The sequence below is a fragment of the Lactuca virosa genome, chromosome 3 (assembly GCF_052849685.1).
Source record: "Lactuca virosa cultivar CGN04683 chromosome 3, Lactuca_virosa_CGN04683_v6, whole genome shotgun sequence".
Classification (NCBI taxonomy): domain Eukaryota; kingdom Viridiplantae; phylum Streptophyta; class Magnoliopsida; order Asterales; family Asteraceae; genus Lactuca; species Lactuca virosa.
This window is the reverse complement of record NC_136428.1, coordinates 333,486,324-333,501,813: the sequence shown is the minus strand read 5'-3', so window position 1 is coordinate 333,501,813 and position 15,490 is coordinate 333,486,324. Positions and strand designations below refer to the sequence as shown.

Genomic DNA, 15,490 nt, shown 5'->3' with positions numbered 1-15,490 from the left:
CTCTAAACTATATCTATTATAGTTTACTAGTATGTTTGTTTGAACTGTAACTGATTTGGAGAAAAGACTCAATTGTCTAACATATGCAACTGAGTTAAGTATGTTCTTTAAAAATGGGGTTTAATATTCATGTATATATTTAGCATTCATAACTATGATTTAACCGACAGTCGGACTAGTGATCCTACCCTAAGCCCACAACCAAACAAGGAACATGAGTCAAGGTATTTAGCATTAGTCCTAAGTCCATTAAAGCATACTTATACATAAATATATAAATGAATATGATTTTGATAATAAACAGCAATCTAAAATAGTTTAAAAGAGTTTTTGAAATAATTTTAACAACTTATAAAAGCATAAGAAATCCTTTGTTTGTTTGTTTTCACATGTAAATGTTAACACAATTCTATTGTGTTCTACTTGTATTCCCCCCCCCCCCTAAAAACATTGAAAAAGGTAAATTGTAGGGGTATGAACTCACCTTATGTGAGTGATTCTTTTGAATGTTCGATATAGGATGATTGTTTCCATAAGTTAGATCCCGGGACAAAACAAGTCCTAAAATGCATTTCACGTAATCTACTGGCATGAAATTAGTGAATATAACCTCAAAGGTGTTAAGAAAACAACCTAGGATATAAGAATTACTTACAAAAGAAATGTTAGAAGCGAAATCGAGTAACTGCTTGGAGTTCAAGGCTGGGCTTCGGTGTTTACGGCCGTAAACGGTTCACGGCCACTTGAAGATTCAAGTGTTTTCAACTGAGTGTTCTTGATGAAAAGAAGGAGATTCAAGGGTTTACGGCCCAAGGATCTTTGTGAAATGAAGAACAATTGAAGATCCAAGCAAGATCCTAAGAAGATTCAAAGGATTAAAGGATGATAGTTGAGAGAGAAAGAGGGTTTGCGGTTGGTGTTTTTGAGTGTGAAGGGGTGAGTTTTCAGTTGGAACAAGAAGAAGTGAGGAAGTGTTTATGGTCCAGCCCCTATATAGGGTAAAAAATTGATGGGACACCTTCGTTGGATACCATACCGAAGGGATAAGAACGAGGTTTGCGGTTGCGAACCGTTTGCAGTCCGAAGTCTCAAGTTATGCGATTGTTTGCAGCTCGGATGAAGGTTCTCGGTTCCAAGTGTTTTCCCTCCAAAACACACAACACTTTTGAATACAAGGTTCATACATCTATAACTTATTAATCTAACCATATTAAGATAATTAAAGAAACAAGTTTGACCTTTATTTGATATGTTTGACTTTCGTTGACCAAGATTGACTTTTACAAGATTTGAAATTACAGGTTGTCACATTCTTCTAATTTTTTGATTAAACAAATTGAAATAAATACAAGCGTCTCTCTCTTTCACTTTCTCTCTCTCTCTCTCTCTCTCTCTCATTTTCACTTTGAGAAAACGCCACCATGACCACCGATCAGTACCACCACCGCTTTCAGCCCCACCGTCGATTTGGTTTACATCTCCGGACTATCTCCGGAGAATCAGAACTTCGCCACCATCTTCTTCAGCAACCCATTTCATGTCACCTTCTTAGGCGACCATCTTCCTCAGCATACCCTTCGATTTTGACGACGATCTGGAGGGTGTTGCAGATCCGTAGAGAGGGAAGCCACAAGGCAAAGACGATTTCAAGATGAAGAGAACATAAGGAGGACGAGACTGAGGAAGATGACAACATCATTGTACGATAAAAGTGAGCTTACCAGATATGAAGTTCGACGCACAGATCTGAACTCCTGTGAACGATGAAATATTGGAAATGGAGTGAAAAGAAGGCGTCAACGAGCTAGGGTTTGCTGACAAAGATGGCTATGATGGTGGGCTGACGACATATGCCTGTGACGAACATATCTGATGGCTGAAATCCAAATCGATGAAGATGACGACACTAGGGTTTTTGATGACCACCTTTGTAGATCCAGGTTTGCTACTATGGGTTTCAAGATCTGGAAGGGCAAATCACCGCGTATGTTCTTGGTGCAAACCCAGATCCAATTTTATGTTGCTTCTTAACGATAAACCCATCGATCTTTTTGCAAAACTAGGGGATATTGGGGTAGAAAATATGAAGGTGGATGAAAAAAGGGATGGGTGGTGGTTTTCGATAGATTGTGATGGTTTCCAGCAGATGACAGTGGTTTCCGGCTGGCGGCGATGGTTTCCGGTTGGTGGCGGTTGTTTCCGGCAACAATGGTAGGTGGCCAGCAATGCATTCCTGCAGATATTCTAGGGAGAGAGATGGAGTGGTGTTTGTGAAAGAGGAAGAGGAGGGGGATGAGTAATATTTTACTTTTTCTTTTTTGTTTAATTGTTGCAACAAAAGAAAAAATAAAAAACCAAATTAAAATGGATAAAACTACAAACATAAAACATATTAAACTAATTTAAAAAAAGAAAACATCAAGGGTAAAATCGTCATTATAAAAAATTTCAAAACAAATTGGACCAAACTCGCAACAAAATGAAAACTTTGGACCTGTAGTTATAGTCCAAACGTTTTTGGACCAAAGTGGCAATTTTGAGCAAATCATAGGGACCATTTGTGCAGTTTAGTCTTTTCTATATAACCCTTCCATATATATATATATATATATATATATATATATATATATATATATATATATATATATATATATATATATATATATAGAGAGAGAGAGAGAGAGAGAGTGAGAGAGAGAGAGAGCTAGGTTCAAGTATTCTAACTAATTATTGTGCGAATATCGTATACTATGAGAATTACTAAGAGAATAAGTTGTTTAGCAACGTGAATACACTCAACCTTACAAAACATCGTCATTTTCATGCATTCTCGCTAATTATTATTTATTTTTATTGTCACACATCGTTTTTCACTCATTTTCATATACGACCCAATAAACATTCTGAGAAACATTCTGACAGAAATGAGAATAATAATAATAATAAGTGTATAATAACCTTATAGACGATTTAATTAGTGAGAATGTGTGTTAATGGCAATAGTTATGTAAGATTGAACGTATTTATATTATCAAACAACATATGTTTTTTATCATTCTCATAGCATACGATATCCTCATAGCATACGATATCCGCACAATAATTAGTTAGAATAGAATAACCTAAACATATATATATATATATATATATATATATATATATATATATATATATATATATATATATATATATGATCAGGTAGGAAATCAAAAAATGGTAGGAACCGCGAGGAACAATTTTTGGTCTTACGATTGAAAAAATAAATGGTCAGGATTTGATTTTATTTATCATGAAAATCTCGCAAGTTGATATGATATTTTCGTAATTAATTTCGAGATTTTGATAATTTACGGGGAATGTTAATTGTTTTGAGGGTACAAGTGACAAAAGCAAAAAGATTAAACGAAAAAGGAAAATTCGGCGGCCAGGAGATGACACTTGCTCCCACCCCCAGCATGATAACTGTCTAACCCTTATTGACTGATGAGTTTTTTTTTTCCACCTGCTTAATTTTTCGGCCATAACTTTTTTTTTTCTTTGGAAAAAAATCTGAAAAAACCAAAGTGCTTAAAATTTATTTCTTTACAAAATGAGCACAAACATCAAAATTTGAAAAAAAAAATAATTTTTTTTATTTCTTGTATTTATAAAAAAACCAGAAAAAAAATTCTCCAAAAATTATAAAAATTAAAAGGAATATTTTACTCACTATTCTAATGATTTTGTAAAAAGAATTTTTAAAAAATAAGGTGTTTTAGATACCTAACTTGATTTTAAAAGATTAAAAGTTTTTTTAAAAAATGTTGAACATAATATGATGCAAGTAGAGATGTTGCAAAATATTTATGATTAAAAAATATTATGATTCAATATGTTTATGATCATTAACTTGTTATGACCTAAAAATATTTTGATTTAAATATTTAATGATCATTAATTATTATCTTTATATGATTAAAAATTAAACGATTCAAAAATTATAATGATACAAATGTAGTATTGAACAAAAATATTATTTAATTCAATATATTATGATCCAAATTAATATGATCCAAAAATATATGATGCATAATATCGTTAAGATTCAAAATACTATGATTTAAAATTTTATAATCCAAAAATAATATGATTAAAAAAAGTATGAATGAAAAATATTATGATGCTTAATATTCTTCTTATTTAAAATTTTATAATTGTTAAACATTAAAAAACTCAAATCGATATTTAGTTTAAAAAATCAAAAAATTAAAACAAAAAAATAAAATAAAAAAACCCTACCGTCTTCAAGTATGTAGTAAAGATAATAAAAAGACAAAAAAAAATAATATTTAAAAAAAACAAAAAAGTATAAAAACGTTAAAACCGAGCATATATTTATTTAAGAAAAAAATGAATTTTTTTAATGAAAAATAATAAAAAAAGAAAAAAACCAAAACACATGAAAAAGAAAAGAAAAACCTATTTAAATGACGTTCCATGGACGTTCATCATGCATGATTATTCACTCGAGTCTGTATTACATTCCATTCATGTGCGTCGCAGACGAACGCGTCACGACCAAGTAAATGGGTTTGACGTTTGTGCCCTTGACGAAATGATTGGTGAAGAATAATCCTCGTGGTTCCTACCAATTTTTGGGTTCCTACCGGATCCAAACTCTCTCTCTCTCTCTCTCTATATATATATATATATATATATATATATATATATATATATATATATATATAGTGTGCGGACTCCAATTTCGGTGAGAACTAGGAGGACAAATCTAAATCATTCATCTGAAGAAATGAATGGCTATGGTTTTTTTATATTTTTTGTTTTTTTATTATGGGGAAGGTGTTATTTTTGGGATTAACTCAAAGTTTTATGGCTTTCCTTTGAAGAGTAAAAAGTTCTAAGACATATGGTCAATGTTCTATTCTAAACTCATGGATGAGCAATGAAGCGTAAGTTTCCATCTATTTTCATGGAGAACACTCTATGTTACTCTAAATCATTCAGGAAATCCCATATCTGATCTCGTAATCATTTAATTATTCGTGTTTAAGCCTCGTTTTGGTTCAATTTCAAGTTAAGAAAGCAGGTAAATTTTCATTTTTAATTTCTACTGTTTTTAGATTCGTTTTTGGTTTGAATTGAACTATTTTTGATGTTTATTGTTTGATTTTTCTTTGATTTGTTATTGTTAGGTAAGTTTATAAGTGATAATGAATAAAAGATGTAATGATATGCAATTTGTTATGATAATCCCTAAATATAGTTACGATTTCAGATTTTTTAAACCCTAGTTTTCATGTTCTTATCGATTTGAGTTTCAATGTATATGATATTGAATATTGAGATATTTTTTTTTAAGTTTTTGAGTTTTGAAAATAGTTTTGAATGAAGAATTTATCTAAAATCATCAAAGTGAAACTCAATATAATGATGCTCGCAAGGTGTTCGATCTAATGTCTCAAAGAAACCATATGCTAAAAAACCTGAATTCTTGAACATTTTCTTGTTGTTTTCATTTATCTATATGTGATAATTATTTATGTAGTTGTTTATAACATTGATCTTTTTTTTTCTTGAAATTAAATTGCTAGATATTTTTAGCCATTGAATATTCTCTCTGTTTTTGTTACTGTACGGTTTTATGTTTTGATGTTGTTTGGTTTTAAATGAATGTTTCTATATAATAACTAAATATATGGTATAATGGTGTTGGAAAAATGTTGTGTAACAAATTGTCTCTTCCAAAACAACCAACTTATGAAGACAAATAACTTTCCTATGGTTGAAACTTTGTGCCATTCCCATGCAAAAATAATCATGTTGACTATGGGTTGTTTCATATGAAGTGTATCATGGTAATGGAGCTGGAAATGTGAGTTTGATTTAGAACATGAATTTGATAATTAAGCTCTATAATCAGATGAGAAAAGGAACACATATGTTGCAAAGATGTTGTCTAGTCTTAATCTGTGCAAGTGTAGCTTTCTGACAACTTAGGATGATTTTGATAGTTATTGAAGTTACAAGAAGAAGAAGAAGATTAATAGTGAAACACATTTCAAAAAGTTCAAGTTATGATTGCAGGAATTGGAATTTTATGATTGTTTATTTGGTTGTTAAAGAATCTCATATATATTTGTTTTTAATTGCTATTCGCATTATCTTAATGGTTTTCGTGTCAAGTTCTTTAAGAAAACAGTGCTATTCTTATATGTGTTTCGGTTATGAACATTTCTAAGATACGTTCTTAGTATTTAGTATTACATGGTTCTGGTTATTAAATATGGTTTAGATATTAAATTATGTTCATTGCTTTTGGATATTCAAATTAAATTATTAATTTTATACTTATATCATCTATTTTAAGGAAATTGTTCATCATAATCAAAAACGTTTTAGATCAAGTTAAGTTACAGATCATATTAGTTGGATCATTATGTTGTGGATCATAATAATGATACAAATGTATTAAAATTAAAATATTAATTTTTATGATTCTAACTTTGATGATCTATCATCTTATATAAATTTTTCATATTAAATAATCAGAAAACTTTATCATCTTACATCTATCATCTTACAGACCGTATATGATACATAATGAGAAAATGCATGGATCATATTATTATGGATCACATTAAGTTATAGATCATAATCATCATCTAAATGTTTTTTTACTCATATTATATTATGGGTCATATAAATTGTGTCATATATTTTTTGGGTCAAAAGACATTTTGAATGATAAACGTTTTTTTTATCCATGCATTATAATAGCCAAAATATATATAACATAACATTATAATTCCAATGTTTTGATGCAAATGATCATCTATGTTCCAAACATGTAAAAAGTATATAATCTACTTTTTATCTAGTTATGCATTGTAAAAATTACACACATTTCATGCAATCTAAATCAACTTCATATATCATTATGATGGACCAAAACTTTTTATGATTCAAAAGTTGTTATAATTTAAAACTTCTTATGATCCAAACATGTTACGAACGGATACTAATGTGAAAAACCTGACATAATCTAAAATCATATCATTCAAATTTGATATCATTTTAAATTATATGTTTCAAAATAATATGATTCATAATATAACAATTTGATGTGTATTCAACTTTGTTTCATAACATATTGAAAAACATGATACCAACAAAAAATTACCTAACACAAGATAAATCAGAATATAAAAATATTTGCATCATAACAGATTAATAAGTGATGATCAAAATTTTATAGAAAATAAAAACTTGTTTATGAATAATAACTTATGTGAAAAATTGAACTTCATTAAAATTATATTATTCAAAACATATGATTCAAAACTGATATGATTAAAAATGATATATATGATTTAAAATTATATGATTAAAATGTTATGATCCAAAGTGATATGATTTCAATTATATGGTTAAAGTTATAAAAAGTTATTTTTAAAATTATGGTGTATGATTCAAAATAATATGATCTAAAGTCCTATGATACAAACTGCTATGATTTGAAATGTTATGATCTAAATTATATGATTCAAAATGTTAGGATCTGAAATAGTATGATTTTAATTATATAATTCAAGTTATAAAGATTTGTTTCCAAATTTGTTATATGATTAAGAAAAATTATGATACAAAACCTACATGTCAACACAACTTTGTATGGACAACCAGAACCACCCTTGTATCGATTAATATTACAACTAGATTGTTTCCATACTATTACAAATATATAACGAGTTGAAGAAATACAAATAAGAAAAGAAAAAGTAAGAAGAATAAAAAAATATATAAACATCACAAAACTAGCAAGATTAGACAATATCACTAGCTAGACATGTAAAGAGCAATAGAAGCTCGACCATGGTGAAGCATAACTTGAGCATAATTCAGAAACCAATGAGAGGGGAACTCAATCACCAAGATAAATCATAAATGAAGCTGCAAGAAAAACCTTTTAAAAGGAACCACTTATAAAAAAACACAATTGATTATTAGTTTTGTCTTGAATGTGAGTAAGGATGACAACGGGGCCAAACATGAGCGGAAATAGTTGCCCCTGCCCCACCCCTGAAATCAGTTACTGCCCCGCCCCCGCTCCCGAATCCCTCATTTACATAGCCCCGATCCCACCCCAAATACATTCATCATCCCCCGCTCCCGCCCCTGCCACTGCCACCGTTCCCTTGTTTTGTAGGCTTAAAATTGATTTTTTTTGCTAAAAAAAATTGTTTTATTTTAGGCTAAAAAACTATTTTTCATAACTTTAAAAGCTTAAAATCTAGTTTTTTTAACAACTAAAAAAAATAAAAATTAAAAATCCAACATTACAAAATGACAAATCCAACAAATTTACAAATATAAAATACGACAAATCCAACATTACAAAAAAAAAACGACATGTCCAAAAATACATGACCAACTCACTATCGTATCGTCGTACGATATGAAATGGAAGAAAGTCAAAAAACCCTAAAATTAGATAATGTAGTGTCTATATATATTCTTATATTAAATATATATTTTTTATATAAATATACAAACGGGCACCCGCGGCAGTACGAGACGGAAATACCCACTCCCACCTCCGGTCCTGAAAATAAAACGGGGATTAATCCCACTCCCACCCCCGAATTTTTTAAAAAATTAATTACGTACGGAATCGGGGTTTCACAAGAACGAGGTACCACGAAAGTTTTTGACATCCCTATTTGTGAGGGATGGGTCATGGGCGGTCATCGACGTTGCCCAAATATCGAAATATCGTATTTGTGCAGCTTAAATTTAAATATCATATTTATTCTTTATAATATTTTAAAATATCAAATTTGTTTAAATATTTGTTTTTAACATCTTATAATCATTTTAAATTATTATTTTTATTGAATGATTGCACCATTATACCCTTATTATAAATTTAAGTTGTTATCATATACACCCTTCATAAAATTTCAAAAAATCATATTATCAAAATTATTATTTTAATAAACTAAAAATATAAATAATTAAATCATATTAACGTTTTTATACACAACTAAAGGGTGAGTTGTATAAGAAGCTTTTTTCATGGATAAAAAGCTCTTAAATTAAAAAGAAAACAACTTCAACAAGGCTACAAAATTTGGGAATTTCATTGAGGCATTATGACGAATACCTAGAATGCAATAATTTGTATCTCAACTAGTTTATCTTGTTTTGTTTCTTCACGTAGCTGTTTAACAACGAACCAATCAAATACAATTTAAATTTTCAACTCAAAAAAAAAAACCCTTCAAGAATAAACCAGTTATATAGGAGCTGTAACAAAAGCCAAGGATTGAAAAACCTCCGAATAAACTTATTTACAAAATTGACCATACAACCAATCAACAAGTAGGAAACGAGAAAAAATACATTCGATTTATCGAGGATGGTATTTCAACGTAGTCAAGTCAACTTCAATTAACATAACAAACTCATCCCCATCGTCACAGTTCACAGACACGATTTATCAACATCAGATGTCCATCTTCAGTTAACTTACTCAACTACATCTGACCAGAGTCTGATACGACAGCAACGTTGCTAGAGGTGGCCGGTGGTGACAAGGGGAAGAGATGGCGTAGACGCACCATGATTGGAGAACTCCGAATTCTGAAATGCTAGCTAGGGATGAACAACGGTTAGGACCCGGACCGGACCCGCCCGAAGACCAAAAACCTGAAGACCGAAAATTGTGAGTTACCTTACCTGAAAACCGAACCGTTTTTTGTGTATCGGGTCCGGGTTCGGTTCGGTCCGGGTCTGGGTATTAAACCGGGTTTCGGGTTTTAGACCTAATTAGACTTTGGCTGTGTTGTTTACAATTTTGGTATGGTCCTATTTCGGGCACCAATCTCGGTTTCACATTTTTATTGTTTATGTTTCGTGTTTTTTGTTTGTCATATTACTCTCGTTTCTAGCATACTATTTCAAATTATAATATTAGAGCATCTAGGTCAAAACTATTGTCAGGTCACTACTTTATTTTTATTGACCTCTAATTAAATTGTTTCTCCAATGGTTAAACTTTCTTTATGACTCTTTTTTTTTTAATTTAACTATTTTATCTTTATCTATCTAAAATATTATATAAAACCCTCTCGTTTAACTAATCGTTTTTTAAACACATCATATTTTAATATAAACATTCATTTATGTACGAATGACTTACTGATTACGATAATTTATATTTATATATTGTATATTTGTTTATCTATAAATTTTAGATAAATAATAAATAAATCAAAGTAAATCAAATGTAGAAAATGAAATAGTTTTAAAAAGAAGGGTTTGATTGTTCAAACCTTTAAACTATATTGACCACTCAATATATATTGAATAGTCAATAAAAATAAGCAAATAAGTTATACACTCCAATGATGTTTAATTATTTTGACCATTTAAGCAAATAGTAATAAGCTTTAAATTCCGACGCTTTGGATTGGTTTCTTGGTTCCTTGATTAATAATGATTATCTATTGAACTTTTCCATATATATATATATATATATATATATATATATATATATATATATATATATATATATATATATATATATATATATGAATGCAAATAAAATAAGGGAAATCTTGAGAAAAAAGTCCTAAAGTTTTGGGCAAATTTATGATCTAGTCCTAAATTAAATTTCATTAATGAAAAAGGACAGGAAACCGGCTATTGTAATCACTTTTACCATTTTTACCTTTTGCAGCAGGTAAGGTTATCTGCTGAGTAGCATGCCACATGGACTGTTTGGCTGAGGTGGCAACTGATGTGGCATGCCCTTTCTTTATAATGTAAAAAAACTGCTCAGCATGCCACATAGACTGTTTGGCTGAGGTGGCAGCTGATGTGGCATGCCCTTTCTTTATAATGTAAAAAAACTGATTTTTTAGAGAAAAAATGGAAGGACTCGAACCCGTGACCTTCCACTCCCAAACCATACACCTTACCATGTGAGCCAGAAGCATTTATTGCTATTACTTCTTCAAATGAATTTATAAAGTCTTTATAATTTACCCTTACACTAGTTATATTGCGAATCTGTACATATTATCCCAATTATCTCTGTTAGCTTACACTGTAAATAGCAATGTAAAGAAACGATCTAAAAAATGTGACCTGTACAAGCTGATTTCCATGGTCGCTGAGTTTAATTTCGCGAGTGATCTAAAATAGATTTAAGAAACAAATCCTTAGATTTTGTATTTGATTCTTCTTTCTATTCTTTTGGTACAGATTAGGAAAACAGACTGATTCGAATCGAAGTTAGAAGAAAGTTGGGGAGAAGAAGAAGGGTTAGAGGGAGAAAGATGCGAATTTTTAGATGGTAATTAAGGGTAAATTATAAAGACTATAAGTTCATTTGAAGAAGTAATAGCAGTAAATGCTTCTAGCTCACATGGTAAGGTATATGGTTTGGGAGTGGAATGTCCTGGGTTCAAGTCCCCTCCCATTTTTTCTCTAAAAAATCAGTTTTTTTTTACATTATAAAGAAAGAGCATGCCACATCAGCTGCCCTTTCAGCCAAACCGTATATATGGCATGCTACTCTGCAAAAGATAAAAAGGGTTAAAATGATTACAGACTTTTCTGGAGATTTCCCGTAAAATAATTAACATTATATCAATCTGATTTTTTTTAAATCGATGTCTAGTAAAATTAATGTTACTCAATATATTGCAATGAAATAAATGTAGTAAGTTTTATGTTGTGTTATTCAAAACAAATACCAATATATTTTGGTGAAAAAATAAAGTAATATAAACAATTAATCATATATTTTTTATTATATATTTCATTTACTTCATAAAAATTTTTATTTAATTTTTATAATCATTAAAAGACGATAACAATAATGAATTAGATCCTTAAAATTCATTTATTTTTATTTAGAAACATCATAAATATACAATTAGATTAGTAATAAATATTTGTAGGCAATATCAATAAAATGAATTAAGGTGAAAATATTTTCCGGTCCGGTTTGGGTTAAATCCTGTATTCAGGTCCGGTTTGGTCCAAACCCGAAACCCGATTAATGGTAAAACAAAACCCGAAAACCGGCCCACTAATATGAATATCTGGTCCGGTCCCGGTTTTTTTCCGGTCCGGTCTAACGGGTCGTATGCTCATCCCACAATATGCGAAAATATGATAAGAGAAGATGATTGCAAGAATATATGATTAGGGAGAATACTGTAATTTCCATAACTATAATGTTTTTAAAAATTTTAAATGATTATAAAATATTTAAAAGAATGTTAAAAATAAGTATTGAGCAAATTTGATATTTTGAAATTATATAAAGGGTATTTCGAAATTAGACTTAGATATATACCAAATTATCCCGTCTATATTAACTAAGAGTAGAACGTAATTGTATAAATAAAAATGTAATCCTTAATTTCATGTACCAAAAGATGCAAGCTACAATAGGTGTATTAAATCAAAAAAGAAAATTTTGAAACAGCTTCAATAGCTGGTAAAGTTGAAGTTCGCACAAGAAGTCTTGTTGCGTAATAAGGAAGAACTGAACCCTAAACTAGAATTGTCAAGATCAAACAGCAGAAAGTTATCCTCCATCTGAAACGCCCCGATCACGATCCCATGTTCACTTGTTGCACCACCATCAACAAACGCAAGACATGCCACATCTTTTGTTACTTGTTTCATGGAATTACTCGAGGATATTCTCCATTTCTTCCCATCTTGAAGTCTTAAAACGATATTAGGAACCTGCAAACTGACATGGGAGTGTCCAATTCGATGCTTTAAACAAAGATCAAATGGTGCCACTGGCCTTGCACGAAGGATTCCCATTGTAGCGACTGAAAACGTATGAACCAGCTGCTTATAAATGTCTGATCTAAGAATGGTGTAAGCCTCAATCGTACTTAGCTTCGTGGTGCTGTTTGAAACATCAATAGACCTTCCCTTAACCAGAATCGATTTGACACCGATAAAATAACCAAAAGAATCTGGATACTTGAGTAACGGAGTATAAGAGAGTAAACTTCTTAGATCTACATCTGAGTTGGGATGAAAGTAATAGGGTCCAATCCCAAAGAACATAACTCCATGAGCAGACAAGGAGCTAGGCAAACATAGAGCCAAAGTAGTATTAAAAGGTTGGAATAAATAAGCGGGTATTGCATACTGTGATGTGGAAAATGCCATTACACCACTAACATTTGCAGGGAAGGACTCAAACATGGAAGATGGAGCACATGCCGCGTTAGGGTAAACACCAAAGAAATCTTGAAAAGAGTTTCTACCATCAGTTCCATTGAAAGCAAAAGTGTCGTAGTTGAGCAGGGCTTGACCACATATCCCGTTAATTGGGTTGACCACATTGACAGGGCATGTGCAGTCTCCCCAACCAGGTAATGTCGATGTGTTGGTTACTGGAAGACATGAAGGACTTTCATAAGAGTATGATGTACGGACGACTGTACATTGATACTCTTGACAAGAAACTGGGCCAGTGCAAGAGGGGCAAATGTTGTTTGTATACAAACTATTCCAGTCCACGATGCAGTCGTACCATGTGAAAGGAGCGTCTATGTCTATAAGAAAGTTTTTATGCAAGAAGTGTGCGTTTACCCATGCACTCATAATTTGAATGCTATAGAGAGGTGTTGCAGTATCGGTATGTTTGGTTATTGGAGCAACATATGTACTAGCTATGGCTTGATGTTCATGTGAGATGAAGGCCAGAAGGATAATGATTAGTCGTAGATGAAAAAGCATTTTTGGATGTTTTTAAGGCATCCCACTTTGTAATTTTGGGAAGGGGGTAAAGCGGATTAATTTATAGAGATATTTAAAGAAAAGGCAGTCGGTTTTACTGGAAGTAGAAGCCATTGACCCAAAAATAATCAGAATCTTCAAAAGCAAGCAGTAGAACATGGCCAAGAGTTGAGAAACTTCAAACGCAAGCAGTAGAACATGGCGAAGAGTTGAATATATGAATGTTACATATTAAAGAAATCGTCGCTTGAATTTGAAAATTAGTTGAACTTTATGTCAAAACCTACTACAAAAAGCCTCAAAAAAACCCGGTTAAAAGTTTTATATAACCCGGTTTGCAACCGGGTTTCTTATGGGCGAATCTTATTCAAAAAAACTAATGGAACCCGGTTTTTCAACCGGGTCATATGTTCATAATAAAGCCCGGTTTCTATGTTTAAAACAAGACAAAATCAAAAATGTCTTTGTGCTTGTCAAAATTATATGGTTTTGGTCCAAAAAGGTTTCATGGTGCATAAGTGGTCCAATATTGGATCTTTTTAGTGATTTTAGTCTCTATACACTTGAAATTACTTTTATACCCTTATAGTTTATATCTTCTCCCAATTACTCCCATACCTTCTAAGCTTTTCTCTAACACATCCTAGGTGTTAGAAGCGAGTCCCAGAGTGCCAGAAGGCTCCGAGAAGAAGAGCTTTCGGCTCGAAAGTTTTGCCCCCGCAGAGCCTTGTTCCTAGCCAAACCTCATAGTAAGTGAGTTATGCTTATCCTACTTTAAGTATAGCTTATATTTAAGCTCAATATCATTATTATGAACTTATAAAAAAGATATATATTATAAAATATAATACACAAAGTGTTATTATAATATCTTTTAACTACTCGCGGTACGGGGAATCTGGTTTGAAGGGCCGCATAGGGTTGTTGGATTTCAGAAGTGCTATAATGCCAAAATGGTCCTGTCCTCCGGTGGTTCATGTCTGCCGCTGTCTGCACATAGTGGTTGAAAAGTATTGTTTAACACTTATAAAAAATATCGCTCGTAAATAGTCTCAATAAATATTAGACTAAAATATAGTGGTAATAACACTAGGTTGCATCGAAGGAAAATAGAATCGTCAGAAGCGAAGCGCTGCCCGAGTTTGGAATCATCACTTTAACAAGTAAGTGCATAGTTACTTTCATCTTACACATAGCTATAAAGTATTTAATATAAATCACGTGCTATGTGTGCATATTATATGTGTTCTTGATATCTATGCTGGATGAACCGAATATACATGTTTTATTTGATTTAAACTATATATGTATTTCATACCTATAAAAATATTGGATAAAGATGGGTAGATGAATGATGAAGGATGAAAGATGATATAGATGAACATTGGCAGGTATGAACTTAGTGCCCCATAGATAAACGTTGGTAGCTGCGCCACAACCTGTAGATGTTTTTGTAGTATGATGTACTCTAAACATCCTAGCAGCTGCGCCTAAAGGATAATATCGGTAGATGCGCCTAATAGAGAACATCAAAATCCTGGCAGCTAGGCCTAAAGGATAATATCAGCAGTTGCGCCTAATAGAGAACATCACAATCCTGGAAGCTACGCCTAAATGATAATATCGGCAGCTACGCCTAATAGAGAACATCATAATCCTGGCAGCTACGCGTAAAGGATAATATCGGCAGTTGCGGCTAATAGAGAAC

General features: G+C 31.5%; 1 protein-coding gene across 1 annotated transcript; it reads right to left on the bottom strand.

Moving 5' to 3' along the window:
- Window positions 1-12,453: 12,453 nt before the first annotated feature.
- LOC145163084 (putative aspartic proteinase GIP2) lies at window positions 12,454-13,814 on the bottom strand. The gene has a single exon (XM_079081982.1). The coding sequence runs from the start codon at window positions 13,780-13,782 to the stop codon at window positions 12,505-12,507; it is 1,278 nt and encodes a 425-aa protein (XP_078938108.1). The 5' UTR covers window positions 13,783-13,814; the 3' UTR covers window positions 12,454-12,504.
- Between the last annotated feature and the right edge of the window lie 1,676 nt (window positions 13,815-15,490).